This window comes from Prionailurus bengalensis, chromosome C2, assembly GCF_016509475.1.
Source record: "Prionailurus bengalensis isolate Pbe53 chromosome C2, Fcat_Pben_1.1_paternal_pri, whole genome shotgun sequence".
NCBI lineage: Eukaryota > Metazoa > Chordata > Mammalia > Carnivora > Felidae > Prionailurus > Prionailurus bengalensis.
The window spans coordinates 71,758,526-71,777,065 of record NC_057350.1 but is presented as its reverse complement, the minus strand read 5'-3'; the positions used below and the strand labels follow the sequence as shown (position 1 = coordinate 71,777,065).

The window sequence follows — 18,540 nt, the reverse complement described above, 5'->3', positions numbered from 1 at the left end:
ATATTTTCCATTTTTTCTGGAGGTATGTTACTTTATTTGTAATTGTTTCAGAATGTCCTAGAAATTATTTTATATATATATATATATATATATATATGAATACATATACATATATACATATGAATAAAATACCTCCTTCAACTTCTCATGCAGCAGTGAATGGAACATTATACCTTCATGTCTCTTTTATTGAAGTAAAAATTAGTGAAACTGCATTGTAGTTAGCAGTACCTTTATTCAAATGCTGTCATGGAGTCAGAATATCTATACTCTTGGGTACCTGTACTACTGGAAAGTTCTAGAGTTCACTTAACCCCTCTGGACTTCAGTTTCTTCAACATGATCTTTATTTACCCTGTTGATACCCTAACAGTAGTTCTGAGGATTGAATGACCTATTTCTGAAAGTGCTTGGCTGACCATAAAGTCTTCTGTAAATATTAGGCATTATAATTACTAGCTGTCTACTATGATCTAGGACTAGTTTCGTCCTAAGAGTCCGGTCTTGCTAAAGAGAATTTTTATTAATCCTGTAGCTCTTTAGGTATTCAGTACAAATTAGATGCTGTGGTACTTTTCAAATCCTTAGATGTAACTTTCTGACTACTTGTGTGTAATATGAAAACAGCACACAATCTTCCTTAAGTCATTTTATTTCTAGATGTAAGTATTTCCAACTCTTTTAGCAAGTTGCACTGTTATGATAACTTTTATGTTTTACAGAGTGGCACATGTATTTTTCCTTAGTGATCTATAGTGACCTGTACTTTTTTGCTGAGATGATTTTCACCAACTTTATATTACAGACTAAACTTATTTATTTATTTATTTATTTATTTATTTATTTATTTATTTATGGTAATATGGCAGTGAAGAAAGACTAAGTTAAGCAGTAAGCAGGACTAAGAAAAGTCCTGCTTCTGCAGCCCCAGTAACAGGATTAATTCTCTCCAACAAGCCTGAGCTTGTTGTGAAAGCAATGATTGTCCTTTTTTCATACTCAATATTCTTAGCATCTAGAACACTGTGTCACATTCAGTAAATGTTTGGTGAACTAAACTCAAATGAAGCAGATGTAGTGACTTGTTATAACAGCAAATACTCTCTGAAGATTATGTTCTTTATAGAAATAATAATAATAAACTTTTATTTAGTGCTTTATAATAGGATTTGTACAAATCCTTAGCTTATATTTTTTCGGTCTTTATGGCAAATCTATGAGGTAGGTGTTGTTAATCTTTCCCCCACCCCCCTTTAAGTGATGAGGAAACCGAAGTTGAGAGAAGTTAAGCAAGTTAATTAAAGTCACATAGCTAGTAAATGATGGTGCCAAGCTGCCAGTCCAGATCTGTTAAACTATAAAACTTGCTATGTTTTGTGCCCCTCACTGCACTGTAGTTCACATTCCTACTACAGAAGAGGCATTTCCACACTTGAGTCCATGTTGTTCTAGGTGGTTTATTAGGGAGATTGGGCTTTCTGACAGGGCATCACTGGAGCCTGGCTGGCAGAACTCTGCTAGGTCTCCTGAAGGCCATATTTATACATAGGGTGACCATGTATCTTGGTTTACTTGTGACTAAGGGTTTTCCTGGGACACAGGACTCAAACTGCTAAAACCATGAAAATCCTGAGCCAACCTGAGAATTGGTAAACCTATATGTCTCACTTTAATCTTACCAGTTTAAGCTCTGAGCAAGAGCAAGTATGTGGAGAAGCTAAAGGTAGCAAATAAAGAAGAGAAAGAAAATGATAGCTTATTGCAAAGATTCTATTAATTCTCTTTATGAAAAATTTCTCAGTAATAGTAAGCATATCTCAGTTGGCCACTTGATAGAATATATATTATATAGAACAATATCTTCTAGAAATCTGTATTTTTTTTTGAAAAAAATACATAATGTTTTAAAATACTGTTCAGTAGGGGCGCTTGGGTGGCTCAGTTGGTTAAGCATCTGACTCTTGATTTCGGCTCAGGTCATAACCTCATGGTTCCCGAGATCAAGCCCTGTATTGGGCTGTGCACTGACAGGACAGAGCCCGCTTGGGATTCTGTCTCTGCCTCTCTCTCTGCCTCTTTCCCTATTCTCTCTCTCTTTCTCTCTCTCAAAATAAATAAAGAAACTTAAAAAAAATTGGACAAAGACTTGAGTAGGTATTTAACAAAGAGAGATACACCAGTGATCACTAAGCACCCCAAAAAGTGTTCAACATCATTAATCATCACAGAAATGTAAATTACAGCACAAGACATCATTACACACTCACTAGAATGACTAAATTTAAACTGACAACAGTGGAGCACCTGAGTGGCTCAGTCAGTTAGGCATCCATCCCTCCATCTCGGCTCAGATCATGATTTCATGATTTGTGAGGTCAAGCCCCGTGTCAGGCTCTGTGCTGATAGCACAGGGCCTGCTTGGGATTCTCTCTCTCCCTGTCTCTCTGCCCTCTTCTCTCTCTCTTTCAAATTAAAATAAACGTAAAAGAACTGACACCACCAAATGTTTATTGAGGATGTGGAGCAACCAGTGTTCTCATACGTTGCTTATAGAATTGTAAAAATGGGACATGTACTTTAACATAAGAATTTGGCAGATTTAACTGCTTTGTTGAGGTATAATATACAAATAATAAAATCTATCCATTTTAAGTGTGCGGTTCAGTGAATTTTGGCAAATGGATGCAGTCACGAAAGTATCAACACAGTCAAGGTCTATAGCATTTCCATCAACCATTTTCCACTTTACAGTAGGTAACTCAACCCCAGGCAACTACTGCCCTGTGTTCTGTTGATACAGTTTTGCCTTTTCTAGAGTTTCATATAAATGGAATCAAGTATTATGTAGTGTTTGGTGTATGGCTTCTTAGCAAACTATTTTTGAGATTACTGATGTATTTTGAAATGGGCAAAAGAATGGACATTTCACAAAAAGAAGGTAAATGAATGGCCGACATGCACACAAAATGATACTCGATATCATTAGTCATTGGAGAGATACACATTAAAACTGCAGTGAGATACCACTGTTCACCTACCATAATAGCTAAGATTAAAGATTGACAACACAAGTGTGGGCAGGTGGAACTCAAATACGTTGCTGGGTGAATGCAAAATGATATAGCTCCTTTCAAAAACAGATTGGCAATGTTTTTAAAAAGTTAAGCCTACACATAACAAATAATTTGTCCATTATATTTGAAGGTAAAACCATCAAGAATTTCACTGACATGATGCTGAGCCAAAAAAAGCCAGATTAAAAAAATTACATATGATTCCATTTTTATGAGTTTTGGAATAAGTAAAACTAATTGTATTAATTTCTTATTGCTGCCATAATGAATTACCACAAATTTTGATTTTAAACACAAATTTATTATCCTACAGTTTTGTAGGTTCAAGGTCTAAATCTTGGTCTCATGAGGCTAAAATCAAAATACTGGCAGAACTTTGTTCTTCTCTGCAGGCTCTGAGTAAGATACATTTCCTTGCCTTTTTCAGCTTCTACAGAGAGGCTGTCTGCATTCCTTGACTCTTGACCGAGAGTAATCTTCAAGCCAGCATTGCATTACACTGGCCTCCTCTTCTGCCTCCCTCTTCTACTTTTAAGGACCGTTTTGATTACATTGAGCCCATTCAAATAATTCACAATAATCTCCCTATTTTAAGATCAGCTGATTAGCAGTTTTATTTTTATCTTCAATCTTAGTTCCTCTTTGCCATGTAAAGTAACATATTCATAGTTCCAGAGATTATGTCTTGGACATCTTTGGGGACTGTTACTCTGCCTTCCATACGAATTTAAGGGGAAAAAAAATTAGAATTGTGGTTATCTCTTAGGAGCACCCTGTAGCGTGGTGAGGGGAATTGACTGGTAAGGAATGAGTGGGAATCTTCTGGCAAAGTAGAAATGTCTTATATCATGAAAGAGGTGTATATTACAAAGATGTATTCATTTGTCAAGTATGTAGCTTAAGGTGTGTGCATTTCAGTGTATATGAATTTTACCTTAAAAAGTGCTGTTAAAAATAAGAATTGAGGGAGGCATGGTGAATGGGTTAGTAGCATGGATGAAACAAGAATGGCAGTAGGTTGATATTTTTGAAGCTGGATGAGTGCTATTATATTCTTATACTGATATACATTATACTATTCTATTTGTTTTAATTTGGAATTTTTCATATGAAAAAGTTAAAAGAATTTCCATTTGGGGCACTTGGGTGGCTCCGTCCGTTGAGCGTCCGACTTCAGCTCAAGTCATGATCTCATGGTTTGTGGCTTTGAGCCCCACGTCAGCCTCTGTGCTGACAGCTCAGAGCCTGGAGCCTGCTTCAGATTCTGTGTCTCCCTCTGTCTCTCTGTTCATTCCCCGCTCACTCCGTCTCTCTTGCTCTCACAAAAATAAACAAACATTAAAAAAAAAAAAAAAAACTTTTAAAAGAATGCCGATTTAGTTCTAAGGAAGTTAAATCACTAACTGGCATGAGATAATGTTTATTAGTAAAATTGCATTCGGTTTATTTCAGATGTTAATTTTAAAACCTCAAACTTCCCAGTAACAGCCAGACTCTTTTTTGGCAGCCATGAAGAAATGTACTCAGGACGCCCTTATGGAGCCCTTGATTCAGGTTTCAATAGTGTGGACAGTGGTGATAAGAGATGGTCAGGAAATGAAGTAAGTGTTTCTTCTATTCTGCATGTTCTGACCCCTAAGAGGCAATAAAATGATGAAAATGGAAAGATTCTTAATTGAATTCAGTTTCTCATTATGTAAAATATAGAAAAGCCAAAAGAGAGGAAAAAAATCCCACAGAGAGCTACCATTCAGAAATGATATTTTGTTTCTTTGCTGTCTTTTTACCAAGTGTTTTACATGTTTGTTACTTCATTGTTTTGTATAAATAGCTTAATATCCTGGAAAACCAAATAGGCTTAACATCCGGCAAATCCAAATGAGCCAATTACAACTGAAGACTAAAATTTGCCAGACTGGGTAACCTTGAGCAGAGGTGGTAGAAGGGATGCTGAGAGATGAGAAAATAGGACTACAGGCTGATGGCTAATGAGGCAAGAACCTTAGTGAAGACTATTAACATGCTCAAGATAAATAATTTTCTTAGCTAATTATATCTTTTTTCTCCTGTGTTAAATTTTATTATGCTTTCCCTCTTTAAATTAAAAGGTAGAATATTTTAGCTCTAAATTGGGCTAACTGATGAAATAAGCTTTTGTTAACAAGACTGATAACCTCCCATTTGTAACATTGTTTCACTCATCCCCAAACAAATCAACTTCAGACCACAGCCCATTGTAATTTGGAATTACTTGTGTGTGGGTGGGTGTGTACATAATTATATCTGTATCCACACAGATATCTGTGTAGATACTTTAAATTCATGTTTATTTATAGTCATATATAATTTCTCATCTCTTTTTAATTGTAGTCGAATATATGTAACATAAAACGGACCATTTTTTTTTTTTTAATTTTTTTTTCAACGTTTATTTATTTTTGGGACAGAGAGAGACAGAGCATGAACGGGGGAGGGGCAGAGAGAGAGGGAGACACAGAATTGGAAACAGGCTCCAGACTCCGAGCCATCAGCCCAGAGCCTGACGCGGGGCTCGAACTCCCAGACCGCGAGATCGTGACCTGGCTGAAGTCGGACGCTTAACCGACTGCGCCACCCAGGCGCCCCAAAACGGACCATTTTAACCATTCTTAAGTATATTCATACTGTTGAAAAACAATCACTACCACCACTCCAGAACTTTTTTGCTGTTTCTTCTTAAATATAAATTTTAGTGAGCTTATGTTGTGTCCACGCTTTAAATACTGTGTTGTTTAAAGTTTGAAATGTGTTTAAATGTTACTGCTATTTTTTTTAAGCCTACAGATGAATTTTCAGATCTGCCTCTTCGAGTAGCAGAAATTACTAAAGAACAAAGACTACGAAGAGAAAGCCAGTACCAGGAGAATCGCAGCAGTTTAGTAGTAACAAATGGTGGAGGTAGGCATGATTCCTTGTGACAGCCAAAGCCTCTGTAATTATTCCGATTTTTTAAGTGGTCTTTTTCACATCTACTCCTTTTGTTTGTGTATTCTCTCTGTGGTCATTATTTGACCACTTCTAGGAATTCAATTCGATGTGCTTCTTGACATCTACATTTGCGTTCATCTGGAATTGTGTTCTTCAGGGGCATCTAAATCCAAGTTGTCTTTATTTTGGTATTTAAAAATTTATAATTGGAATTAATTTTTTTTAATTTGTCATTTTTTTAATAGCTCATTAACAGTCAGAGCTATTTCTACTTTGGGCTTCTGAGGCAGACTCTTGATTTTAGCATTCTATTCAATCTTGCTTTAGTTTGAATTCCCAAATCCTAAGGTTTAAATATTGAGGGCCAGCTATAATGGAGATATTATTTTGGTTTTCTAGAAATCCATTTGTAAGAGCTTTCATCTTTTTTTTTTAAGCTTTTATTTGAATTCCACTTAGTTAACATACAGTATTACTATATGTTTTAGGTGTTCAGGTGTAGTTTTAGGTGTATAGTGTAGTAATTCAACACTTCCATATATCACCCTCTGCTCATCATGACAAGTGTACTTCTTAATCCCCAACACCTGTTTATCCCATCTCCCCCACCCACCTCCCCTCTGGTAACCATCAGTTTGTTCTCTGTAATTAAGAGTCTGTTTCTTAATTTCTGTCTCTCTCTCCCCCTCCCCCCTTTTCCCTTTGTTTTGTTTCTTAAATTTCACATATGAGTGAAATCGTATGATATTTGTCTTTGGCTTTATTTTGCTTAGCATTATACTCTGCAGCTCTATCCATGTCATTGCAGATGGCAAGGTTTCATTCTTTTTTGTAGCTGAATAATATTTGATTGTGTATATATACCACATCTCCTTTATCCATTCATCTGTCAGTGACACTTGGGCTGCTTCTGAATCTTGGCTATTGTAAATAATGCTGTAAACTATTGTAAATAATAACATAGAGAGGGAGCAAAAAATAAGACTGCTATAAACATAAACTGGGTACTGGTAAATACCCAGTAGTGCAATTGCTGGATCATAGAGTAGTTCTATTTTTAACTTTTTGAGGAACCTTCGTCCTGTTTTCCACAGTGGCTGCACCAGTTTGCATTCCCACCAAGAGTGCACAAGTGTTCCTTTTTCTCCGCATTCTTACCAACATCTGTTGTTTCTTGTGTTGTTGTTTAGCCATTCTGCCAGGTGTGAGGTGATATCTCATTGTAGTTTTGATTTGCATTTTCCTGATGATAAGTGATGATGAGTATCTTTTCATGTGTCTGTTAGCCATCTGTATGTTTTCCTAAGAGCTTTCATCCTTGAATGATGATTTCAATTAAGTGGCTTGCTCTCTTTTTTTTTCCTTACCATTTTATATTCTTTTTTACTCCTGTTACTTACCATTCCATTCACATTTTAGTAGTTTTCTTTTTAATCTTGCTTCCACATGAGCTCTCTTTCCCTTTAGTTCATTTCAGACTTAAAATAATTTTTTTTTTAATCTATGCTGTCCAGTATGGTAGCCACTAGCTACATGTGGTTATTTGAAATAAGGCCTTTCTAAATTAAGATGTCCTGTAAGTGTACAGAAACCAATACAGATTGGATTATGAAGCCTTTGCATGAAAAAAAAAGAATGTAAAATATCAGTAATACTTTCTATTGATTATATGCTATAATAATACTTTAGATATATTGGACAAAGTAAAATATACTATTAAAACTAATATCACCTTTTTTAAATGAGGCTACTAGATAATTTTTAATTACTTATGTGGGTTCACTTTTATGGCTTGCATTCCGTTTCTTTTGGACTGCACTGGCCTAGGTAGTATGAAAAAGTGATGTTGCTTTCTTGGGAAGTAGTCATAATGACTTAATCATTGATTTAGTTACACAAATTGTAGCACATTGAAAAAAATACATTTATGTACCTGGTTTATAATTTGGATATAGACTTGTAACCTTTTCATCCTTTTACCTATTATTATAACTCTAATAACTCAAAATTCATTTTTATATCAATTGCAGTTATGGAATTATTTAGAAATAATTGAATCTGAAAACAGAAATAGCTTTCTCCGAGTTCATTATTCCCAGCAACTACAACTTTTGGGCAATCTATAGAAATAGAACATCATACAGTAATGGCTGGGATTTAGTTTCTGGAGAAACTTTAGAAAGTTTAGTAGTAAGTTTTTTTTTTTCTAGTGTGCCATTTTAAATAGTTTTTAAAAGTAGTTACTTTCTGGGATGCCTGGCTGGCTCAGTTGGTGGAGCATGCAACTCTTGATCTCAGGGTTATAGGTTTAAGCCCCACATTGAGTGTAGAGATTACTTAAAAATAAAATCTTTAAAATAAGGTTACTTTTTAAACTTAAAAATAATGGAGCACTCCCAAATGTATTAGAATATATAATGATGGGGCTATATCTTACTTAAATGCCTTTTCTCACCCCAAAGCATTTTGAGAAGCAAAAATTCTTGAATGATTGCTGCTACAAACTGCTACCAAATGTCTACATTGCTGAGCTCTAGAAGATAAATTTCTAAATAAGAACATCATTGTTCTAATTGTGGACAACAGTTACAGAAAGAGAAACAGTAGTCAGTATCTGTTTCTTTATCTCTAAGTTCACTTTCCTCCTATCCTTCCTTTTGACTTGACTGTGTTAGGTTTTCTGCCTCCCAGTTCCTTGAAGATATATAATTAAGCCCCAAAGCTAAAACGTGAGGGAAAAAAATCTAAAAGAAGGTGTAACTTCTCATGTTTAAAAATTCTTCTTCTCTTTGTCTCACAAACTCAAACTGTTTTGTTTAAAACAGTAAAGAGCTAACCAAAAAAATAAATAAATAAATAAATAAAAATTAAAAAATATATATATATTAGAGGTTTGTAGTCCTGTAATTACTATCAATTGCTGTATTCTTTAGTGAATTAGGACTAAGATTTTTCTGGAACTTATTTTTGTGAGTGGCCATGGACTGTAAAAGAAAGGCTTACCTAATTTGCACTTCTCATTCCTCCTGCTTTCAGAGTAGAAGGTGCTAGGGAAAAAGAAAGCATACAACTGAATGTCTTTATTGGCTATTGAATTTGACTGTTGTGTGTGTGTGGTGTGGACAGTGGAACATGATCTGGATCAGATCGACTACATCGACAGCTGTACTGCAGAGGAAGAAGAAGATGAGATGAGACAGCCCAAGGGCCTGGACTCAGACAGCCTCAGTTCCCAGTTTATGGCATATATTGAACAACGGCGAATCTCTCATGAGGTACTACACACATTTAAGCCAAAATCTGTTGCTGTCCCCTAGTAAAACAGTTCATGGTGGCATAAATTTCAGTTGTATCAGTGATTTGTTGCTTTAAGCCTAATTATTTATTTTATGATGTTCAGTTCCAATTTCATGAATTTTTCAGATTTATTGTAAAAAAGCAGGCAATAGTCTGAAGTAGGGGTTAGCTTTATTTTTCAAATAAAAAGACAGATTTCAGAATTTTGAAGAATGAGGAGTCCTAAGAGTATCCTACACCTTTAAAGAAAGTACAAAGAATGTAATGCTTTTTCTTTGTTGTTCTTAGTGCTTTTTTATTGTTACTAACTAGTAAATCATAGTTTGATCAGTAATTAAGAATCAAACCAAACTGCTGACTTTGGAGCACATACAAACTTAACCATAGAATTTTTGTAATGTGCTTAATTGTATTGGAGCTTTTATACCAAGTCGCACAGAATATAAATTGTTTGCCATTATCGTTCTTGGGTGTCTCTTCTAGTGGAGCATTGAGTTGCCCTAGAAAACAAATAAGCATTCAGCCCACTGTAGAATCTCTGCCAATCCCCCAAGGGTCTCAGTGGAAATTGCATTCTTCAGTGTATCTAGTCAGCATAATGGAATGGCTCCACTTCAGTGTGTGTGATGTTAATGTCTGGAGTTGGTCCCAGGCTCTGAGCAGGGGTTATTTGAGAAACACTTGGGGCCTTTTTAGAGAATGATGTATTTAGCCTTTTAGAAATCGAGAATAATCACTCAAGTGGGGTGTTCTGTGGAGTGATATTATCATTCTTTAAAAAAAATCCTTCAGTCTTCCTGTCTGAAGACTTCTGAACATAGTAGTTTTGTTGGTGTTCAGAAGACACTCTTGTATGTGAAGTTGGATAAAATTGTATAAATCAAAGTCCTGCAGCCCAGAAATAGCAGTGTACCAGGTGACTAATGAAACTACGTGTGATTCAGGCCATGAACATTCTTGTTAGCGCGAAGGGCAACTGCTTTGCAAAAAAATTAAAATTAATAATGCACATTGTAATCTTAAAGGGAATTGTTTTTCTTTCATTGTGTTCTTTCTCTTTGATCATTTTATGGTAGTTAGACTGCAGAGATGAGGTATCTCTATTAAAAGTAAAAATGCCTGTTATACTACTGAAAAATTGTAGTATCATTTGTTAAAGCCATTACTATTTTGTAAATTTTTTTTTTAATTCCAGCTATACTTGTGTGGTAGTCTTTATGATTCTATGTCATAACCCTCTTTATGACTTCTGTGTCATAAGGTTTTCTACAATTTAGCACCTATAAAAATATGATGAAGCAGCATTATTTTAGATGGTTTAACAGCCAGTGAAGAAGTATTTTTTATATTCTTGAATACTATCGGAAAAAAGAGTTGTTAAAAAAAACCGAATCTATATGAGATTTTAAATACTCTGCTATTGTTTAATTTTGTTATAATACCTCTCACAAATATAGAGGTATTATGATAAAATAAAGTATAGCTTATATTTATAGGGTATGACATTTTCAAAATGAAACCAATAGCACATTCATTTTATCATGAAAATCTCATGTACCTCCTACAATAATTGCAGATAATTGCAGTATTGTAAAACCAGAGTGTTAAGTCACTGATGTTAACATAATAGGAGAGATTTTTGTTTATTTTAAAAACCAGTGTTCACTGAAATTAGAAGAATTATTCTTTGATCAGGGTTCTAGAATTATATCTCATTTTGTATGATCCTCAGGCCTAAACTTTAAGGGAGTCTGCTTTAGCCTTTTGCAGTAATTCATCAAAGATTTTCTAATTCTATGTGATGTAACCATTTCTTGGAGATAGACTATAAATAATTTTACATTTGATTTTCAGGTACTGTTTTTGGATAAGGTGGTTTTCTTTCCTTTTAAGAATACCCACTTTAATGATTATTTTTGGTGTTGAAAAAAGATTGTATTGCTTCTATAGATTCTTATTTGACAGAATACATGTTGTGATAACCTATAAGCCTTTACCTTTGATTTATAATTTTATTGTTCAGTATGCGGTCCATATCACTGAGTCCAGTTTAATTTTTCTCAGTGATGTTTTTTTTGAAATGACCTTTACCCTTTAGTTTATAAATAAATTAAGTTGCCAATGTTTTTCTTTCAGTTAACACCATATCTTACCATAAAGAGAAGTTACTTTTTGCTTTATCTTAATATTCCACCAATATCCGCAGGACTATTTGTATGACTAAACATAAGTAACAATTTGTGATGATGAAGTAAAGAAATGGAATCTGCCCAGTGAACTCCCCCTTACCAGAAATATTGAGAGAGGCTGAGCACAGGTTAGTGTAGTGCAGGTTGAAATTCCTGTTCTGAATGGAAATTTGTCTGAGGTGACACCTAAGATCTTCTCAAGTTCGAACACCTTACTAAATATTACTCCATGGTCAGTGAGTATTACTGTATGGTCAGTGTAATTTACATAATACAGGGAGAAGGAAACCCACTTTTTTAAGAATAAGTGTTTTTGGGCTATACATAGTGTTTTGTTAATCAAAGCAGTAACACAGCTTATAATGAATGCTTTTAAACGTAAAAATTTACATTTGAAGATTTTGTTGAACTATTTTTTAGTGTAATATACAGATCTTTAAATGCCAAGTCATCTGTGAACTATGTAGTCACCGTGTTGTGGATACATATGTTAAATTGACTTATTTCTGCTCTTTTGGCCTAGGGTTCACCCATAAAGCCAGTACCTCTGAGAGAGTTTCAAAAAACAGAAGACATGAGAAGATATTCACATCAAAACAGGTTTGAAAAAAACAGTTCTCTTCAATTGTTTCTGTCTTTAAAACTCATCAGTGAAAGCATGAAATGATTTTGGTTTTGTGCAGATTTGTGTATGATGAAGATACTTAGATACTGTGTGTTTTAGAAACCATGTATTTAGAGCCGAGTGACAGTGTGCTTTTTGTTCATGCAATAGAAAAAGAAGTAAAATTGATTTATTGATTCTAAATTCAGACTGCCTAAACCATTACTTGTACAATTATTTGGTTTGAAGGTACTTAATAGCAGGGAGATTTTGTGGTGATGTCTAGATTTATGCACTAAGAGGGCTAAATGAATTTCAGGAGTCCTGAAAAAATTTTTTGCCTTAAACTTTTGGCTAGAAACAGGGAGCTAGACAGAGACAGCAATATGTATCCTCATTATATCTCAATTGAGATGATCGTTTCACTACGCTTACTGCCTCACAGAATATTTCTAAAATTAACTTGACTACTTAGAGCACTGCTGCTTATTCTTGAATTCCAAAGTTTCTTGCCAGACACTGTATCACAGTAGTTGAAAAATTCACAGCCTTTGGGTCTTTGCTTCCTCTATTTTGTATGAAGTTTTTTGTTTTTTTTTTTAACCACTTTGTGTTTGCTTGGGTTTTTTTATAATTTTTTTATTTTTGAGAGAGAGAGAGAGAGAGAGAGACTGCAAGCCAGGGAGAGGGGCAGAGGGAGAGAAAGAGAGAGACAGACAGACACACAGAGAGACACACACAAAGAGAAAGAGAATCCCAAGCAGATTCCACACTCAGCTCAAAGCCTGATGTGGGGCTCAATCCCACAAACTGTGAGATTATGACCTGAGCCAAAATCAAGACTCAGATGCTTAACCATCCAGGCACCCCTGTATGAAGTCTTAAAGTAGTAAACTTGACATACTTGTTCTTAAACAACAGTAAATCTCCTTTATGGAAAGTGTCATACCTAGTTCTTTACTTACACTTGATAGGATGTTAAAGTTGTTTTGGGAACTGAGATATAGATGGATAGAAAATATGGGAGAATAGTGAAAGAAAGAAATCTCATAATTGGCCTTTTATAGTCTCATAGGTGTTAGTTCATGGGGACTTAGTTAAATTTCATATCTTTTTTTTTTTTAATGTTTATTTATTTATTTTGAGAGAGAGCGAGCGAGCTGTGAGTGCAGAGTCTGACATAGGTCTTGATCTCACCAACCGTGAGATCTTGGCCTGAGCCAAAATCAGGAGTCAGACGCTTAACTGACTGAGCCACGCAGGTGCCCCTAAATTTCAAATCTTTGAAATTGAAATTTATCTCCGAAAGGCTTTTTATTTGCCTTGTGTCCTTATATTGAGGGTGTGGTCTTTTGAGATTTCAGTTTCACACGGGGGTATCCTATTGTGTTTTTCCACTTTGATCGGGCCCACACTTCATCTCCTGTCCTTCTTACCTCCTGCATCTATCATAAAGAAGGCTCAAGATCTCTGGAATTTAGTAGAAGCCCTCAAGGTGAAAGCCAGCTTTTTTTTTTTTTCTCAGTTTCATTATGTATTAGTTTTTTAATGTTTATGCAACAAATTACCACAAATTTAGCAGCTTAAAATGTAGTAACTCAGTTCTGTGGAATAGCAGTCTGGGTAGGCTTGCCTTCATTCTCCACTTAGGGTCTGGCAAGCCAAAGCCAATGTACTGGGTGGCCTAGATTCTTACCTGGAGACACTGGAGGAGAACCCACTTGCAGGCTCATCCAGGTTGTTGGCAGAATTCAGTTCTGTCTAGTTATAAGACTGAGGTCCCTGTTGCTTTGCTGGCTATCACTAGGACTCAGTTTTGGCTCCTGGAGTCTACCCAAGGTCCTTGATCCACAGCTCCCTCCATCTTCAAGTCAGCTTTGGCAAGCTGTTTTGAATCTATTTCTTATCACATTTTGAATCTCTTTGATTTCCCTTTTTGTCACATCCCACAAACTTTCCTGCCTTCTTTTTTTTTTCCAGTTTTATTGAGAAATAATTGACATATGTCACTGTATATAAGCTGTACAGAGTGATGGTTTGATTTACATATATTGTGAAATGATTACAGCAGGTTTAGTTAATAGCTATCATCTCATAGATACAATAAAAAATAATTTGTTTTCACCTTGTGATGAGAACTCTTAGGGTTTACTCTCTTAACAACTGTCGTATGTATCAGAAGCAGGGCTAACTGTAGTCATTATGTTGTATGTTACATCCCTAATTACTTATTTGTCTTATAGCTGGCAGTTTGTAGCTTCGACCACCTCCCTCCAATGCCCCTCCCTCAGCCCTGCTCTCTTGTGCTTTTAACGGTTCCTGTGATTACATTACTCCCACTTGGATAATCTTTCCATTTTAAGGTCAACCAGTTAGTACCCTTAATTTCATTTGCAGAGTCCTTTTTGACTTGTAACATATTTACTGGAGTAACACCAGGGGTGGAGATCATAGGAGCCAAAAATCTGTCTACTAAACCTTAACCCAGAGTTCCTGTTTTTACTACTTTTTAGAAATTTTTGCTCTGCCAGTACTGAGGAATTCTTCGCTTACCTGAGCCTGTGCTTTCAGACCTAGTAGTTTTCCATTTATATTCACAGCCATCCACTAGCAAGTGACAAACTCTGGATTCGAACTCGGTCACAACTAATTCTAAAGTCCATGCCTTTAACTACGATACCATGTTGCTACTCCCAGACTCACTTGTGTCTCATTCTTTATTGGTTATATCCCAGCTAAATCTTACCCCACCAGCCCACTTTTCTCTAAACTTTTGACTAAGAATGTACTGACTAGGAATGAAAAAGGTTGGGAAAGATTAGTAAAAATTGAAGTTTTTTGCCCAGCTTCAGTTTTATTTTAAACCTTGCCTAAGGGAGTTATTGAGTAATTTATTCTGTACCTTTAAAAAATTATGGGGCACCTAGGTGGTCCAGTTGGTTAAGCGTCAGACTTCAACTCAGGTCGTGATCTCACGGTTTGCAGGTTGGAGACCCACCCACGTTGGGCTCTGTGCTGACAGCTCAGAGCCTGGAGCCTGCTTCAGATCCTGTGTCTCCTTCTGTCTCTGCTCCTCCCCTGCTTGCACTCTGTCTCTCTCTCTCTCTCTCTCTCATAAATAAATAAACATTAAAAAAATTTTTTTAATTATAATTTATTCTGTCAAAACTTTTTTGGGGGTATTTTAATAAAGTAAGAAATATGGCCAGACTCTTGAGGTTATATAAAACAATTTTTTTCAAAACATTTTTTTATGCATTAAAATTTAAAAAAAGAATTTTGTGAATTATTCAAAGATTTGGAACCAACATAAGAAAAGAAATGTGGAAAGAAAGAGAACAGTAGTGTGACTTAAATTTTGCTTTTTTACATATTATATTTTTTAGTTTAGGAAAGTTTAGGGTAAGCCAGTGTTTCTCAATAGGTTGTAGTGGATATTTGAAAAATGTGTTTATTTGTTGGGACTTGGTTGCCAAAGGTGTTACTGGCATTAAGACTAAACTACCTGTAATGTACAGGACAATCTCGTATAACAGAAAATTTATCCAAAATGTTGTGACACTGCTATTGAGAAACATACTCATAGATGAAAAGGTCAGACGTACAAATGAAGCAGTGTGGTGGCACCAAGGAGCACCCAAGCCATGAGGGGCCCATATTAGCACCTGGTGATCGGCTTGAGGGAGCTGTCAGTTCTCAGACATCTTCTTTGCTACCACTGTTATTCTCTCATATGCCATGCTTCATGCTCTGCCACCATCTTTAACTTTCACAGCTTAGTTTTGGCCATTGCAGGTCCTTTTTTTCTGTATGTGTGTCCATATTGCTTTTAGATCTCTGCGCTCTTCACTTTCTCCTTCCTACATTCTGCCGCTGTAGAGTGGGGAGGTGTGGTATAGTATCAGCCACTAATCTCCAAGTCAGGTGTCTTGAATTCTCATCCAGGCTCTGCCTACAGTAACCATCACTAAACCTCTGAGGGCCTCAGATTTCTCCTTTGTAAAGTTAGTGGTTTGGACTCAATGATTTCTCAGGCCTCTCCAGTTCTCATAGGCTGCGTACCTAGAAGATGAGAGAGCAAACTACCATCAAGTCAGAGATAAGAATTTAAATCAGATAGATAAGGACTACTGGCTGCATCACCTTGGAAAAATTACTTAACTTCCATTTCTCAGCTTCCCAAATATAGAGTGAAGATTCTAATAGTTCTTACTCCATAAGATTGCATGAGGAGTAATTGAGAAACACTATGCATAAAGTACCTCACAGGGCATATGTAGGGCATGGTAGGAGCTCAAGGATTGTTCGTCTCTCTGTTTGCATCTGAAAAATATTGTACAAAAAAATGACACGAATCATAGTTGGTAAATACAAAAGAAGTACTGACTACACATATACATCAAGAGGAAAAGTCCCATTGTAAAGAAAAAGATTCTAAAAAAGACCTTTTCTAAGAAGATCTCCATAGGTTGGAATCTATACAAAAGGCTTGAAGTAAGGAATTAACGTATGATAACTGAGGAGATCTTGCTGGAAAAAGATTCCATGGTGGGCATGTTTCTGAAATGGGATGAGAATCCTAAAAGCCACGTTGATGAATTTGTATTATTATTAATTAGTAATAAGAAACTACTAGAGCTTGGAGGGATTTGGGGGACTTTTTTTTTTTTCGTTTCTTGCCTTGTAACACACCAATTGAATGCATTAAAATCAACCTGACGGGCGAGTAATCATAGTTTAAAATTTTAGGTGCTAAATGTCAAAGCAACTTACTCCCAACATTGTTAGTTCAGAGACACAAATGAGTAGCAGACACTTGAAACACTAAATCCAATTCAGGAAAAAAGATAAACACCAAATTGTAAGATTTAGCATTGGTAGAGGTACCTGGCTGGCTCAGTTGGTAGAACATGCAATTCCTGATCAGGGTTGTGAGTTTTGAGCCCCACTTTGGGTATAGAAATTACTTAAAAATAAATAAATAAATAAATAAAATCCTTGAAAAAAAGATTTAGCACTGATAAAACTGAGAAGCAACTTTTACTGTTGTTTTTTTTTTAAGCAACAAATCAGGTTTCGTCTTTTTCTTAAAAATAAAAATCAACAGAATCTTTACTTTTGTTATTAAAATTGCTACCTCGGTTGAAGATGGGAGGAGGAGCGCAGGTACAGTGGCCAGGTTCTGCCATATTCCAGATTTTGGTTGATAAAATAACTTTGTATATAAAACGATCTCTATTTACATGTATCTTGTTTCAGCCATGGTAATGAAAAAGATAATAGTTATGTATGCTTTTAAGAAATGATGCTATTTGAAAAGTGATCTCAAATGTCTGGTCAGCACTGGCTGACATAGATTGTTGTTGACTCTCTGTAGCTTGATCAGTGATATCATCACATGAAATGTGAGTTGGCGACATCAGGTATTCCTGTAGCTTAATTTAATGACTTGGGCTCAGGTTTACAAAATGCAGTCAGTCTTTCATTGCTGACCAGTTTGCCTATTGATTAATAGAAAGCTACATTAACAATAAAATTTTACTTGTCTTATATATACTGCCTGCCTTACCAAAGAATTTTCTCTTTCCTTTTTTTCTTTTTTGGGTCAGGGTTTCATCTGAGCCATCTTCTCTCATGTCACTGTCACCAAGTCACAGTCAGGTAAATTTGTTGTTGTTGTTGTTTTTCTGTTTTAGTTTTGATTTTTTTTAAACTAAAATGATTTTCTATTTTTATAATGCTTAAATTACCATTAATTGCCAGACATCTGTAAACGTTACTACCTGTCGCCTGTAAAATACAGTTAATGTAACATGTGAACCTGATACTTGGCTAACGGTGCTTTTAGACCCTAGACAGAAAATAAATCTTTACTGACATGATGGCTTTAGAGTGCAAATAAGAACACAGTGTGAAAAGATGGGAGATGATCAGCAGTACACACATTTAAAGAAATGTTAGGTGACTGCAAAGTAGAAATTGCTTGAGTAAGTAGTAGTTCCCTAAATTGATTAAGAATATTGATAAGTTAAACTTTAGCCCCACTTGCACATGCAAAATACTTTTGTTCCAGTTATCACATGCAGACTTGGAAATTCTTCGGAGAAGAGAACAGTTAGTAGAGCGTACTCGGAGAGAGGCACAGCTTGCGGCCCTACAGTATGAGGAAGAGAAAATAAGGACCAAGCAAATTCAAAGAGATGCTGTCCTGGACTTTGTCAAGGTGAAATTTTGTCAAATTTCATTGAAATTCCTAAAGAGTTTTAGAAGTAAGTGCTTATTTGTTTTGCTGAGGCTGTCAGTGTTTGTCTTAATTAAAGTGTCAACTTTCTTTTTTCTCACTGTAAGGAATCTTGAGTATATAGCATAAGTGTCTCCTGCTTGTGATTAGATGAATTGTCCTCCTGTA

General features: G+C 35.6%; 1 protein-coding gene across 11 annotated transcripts in view; it reads left to right on the top strand.

The window, feature by feature from the left end:
- The window catches only part of LRCH3 (leucine rich repeats and calponin homology domain containing 3), a 152,819-nt gene that overhangs the window by 68,441 nt on the left and 65,838 nt on the right, over window positions 1-18,540 (top strand). For all 11 annotated transcript variants that reach the window (XR_006299384.1, XM_043594423.1, XM_043594420.1 and 8 more), the window contains exons 7-12: window positions 4,582-4,675; window positions 5,891-6,011; window positions 9,168-9,316; window positions 12,051-12,127; window positions 17,741-17,792; window positions 18,205-18,354. Coding sequence is in view for 10 of the 11 variants with exons in the window: in XM_043594423.1 (XP_043450358.1) it covers window positions 4,582-4,675; window positions 5,891-6,011; window positions 9,168-9,316; window positions 12,051-12,127; window positions 17,741-17,792; window positions 18,205-18,354 (643 nt within the window). In the remaining variant the exon portion in view is untranslated. The remainder of the gene's footprint in view (window positions 1-4,581; window positions 4,676-5,890; window positions 6,012-9,167; window positions 9,317-12,050; window positions 12,128-17,740; window positions 17,793-18,204; window positions 18,355-18,540) is intronic.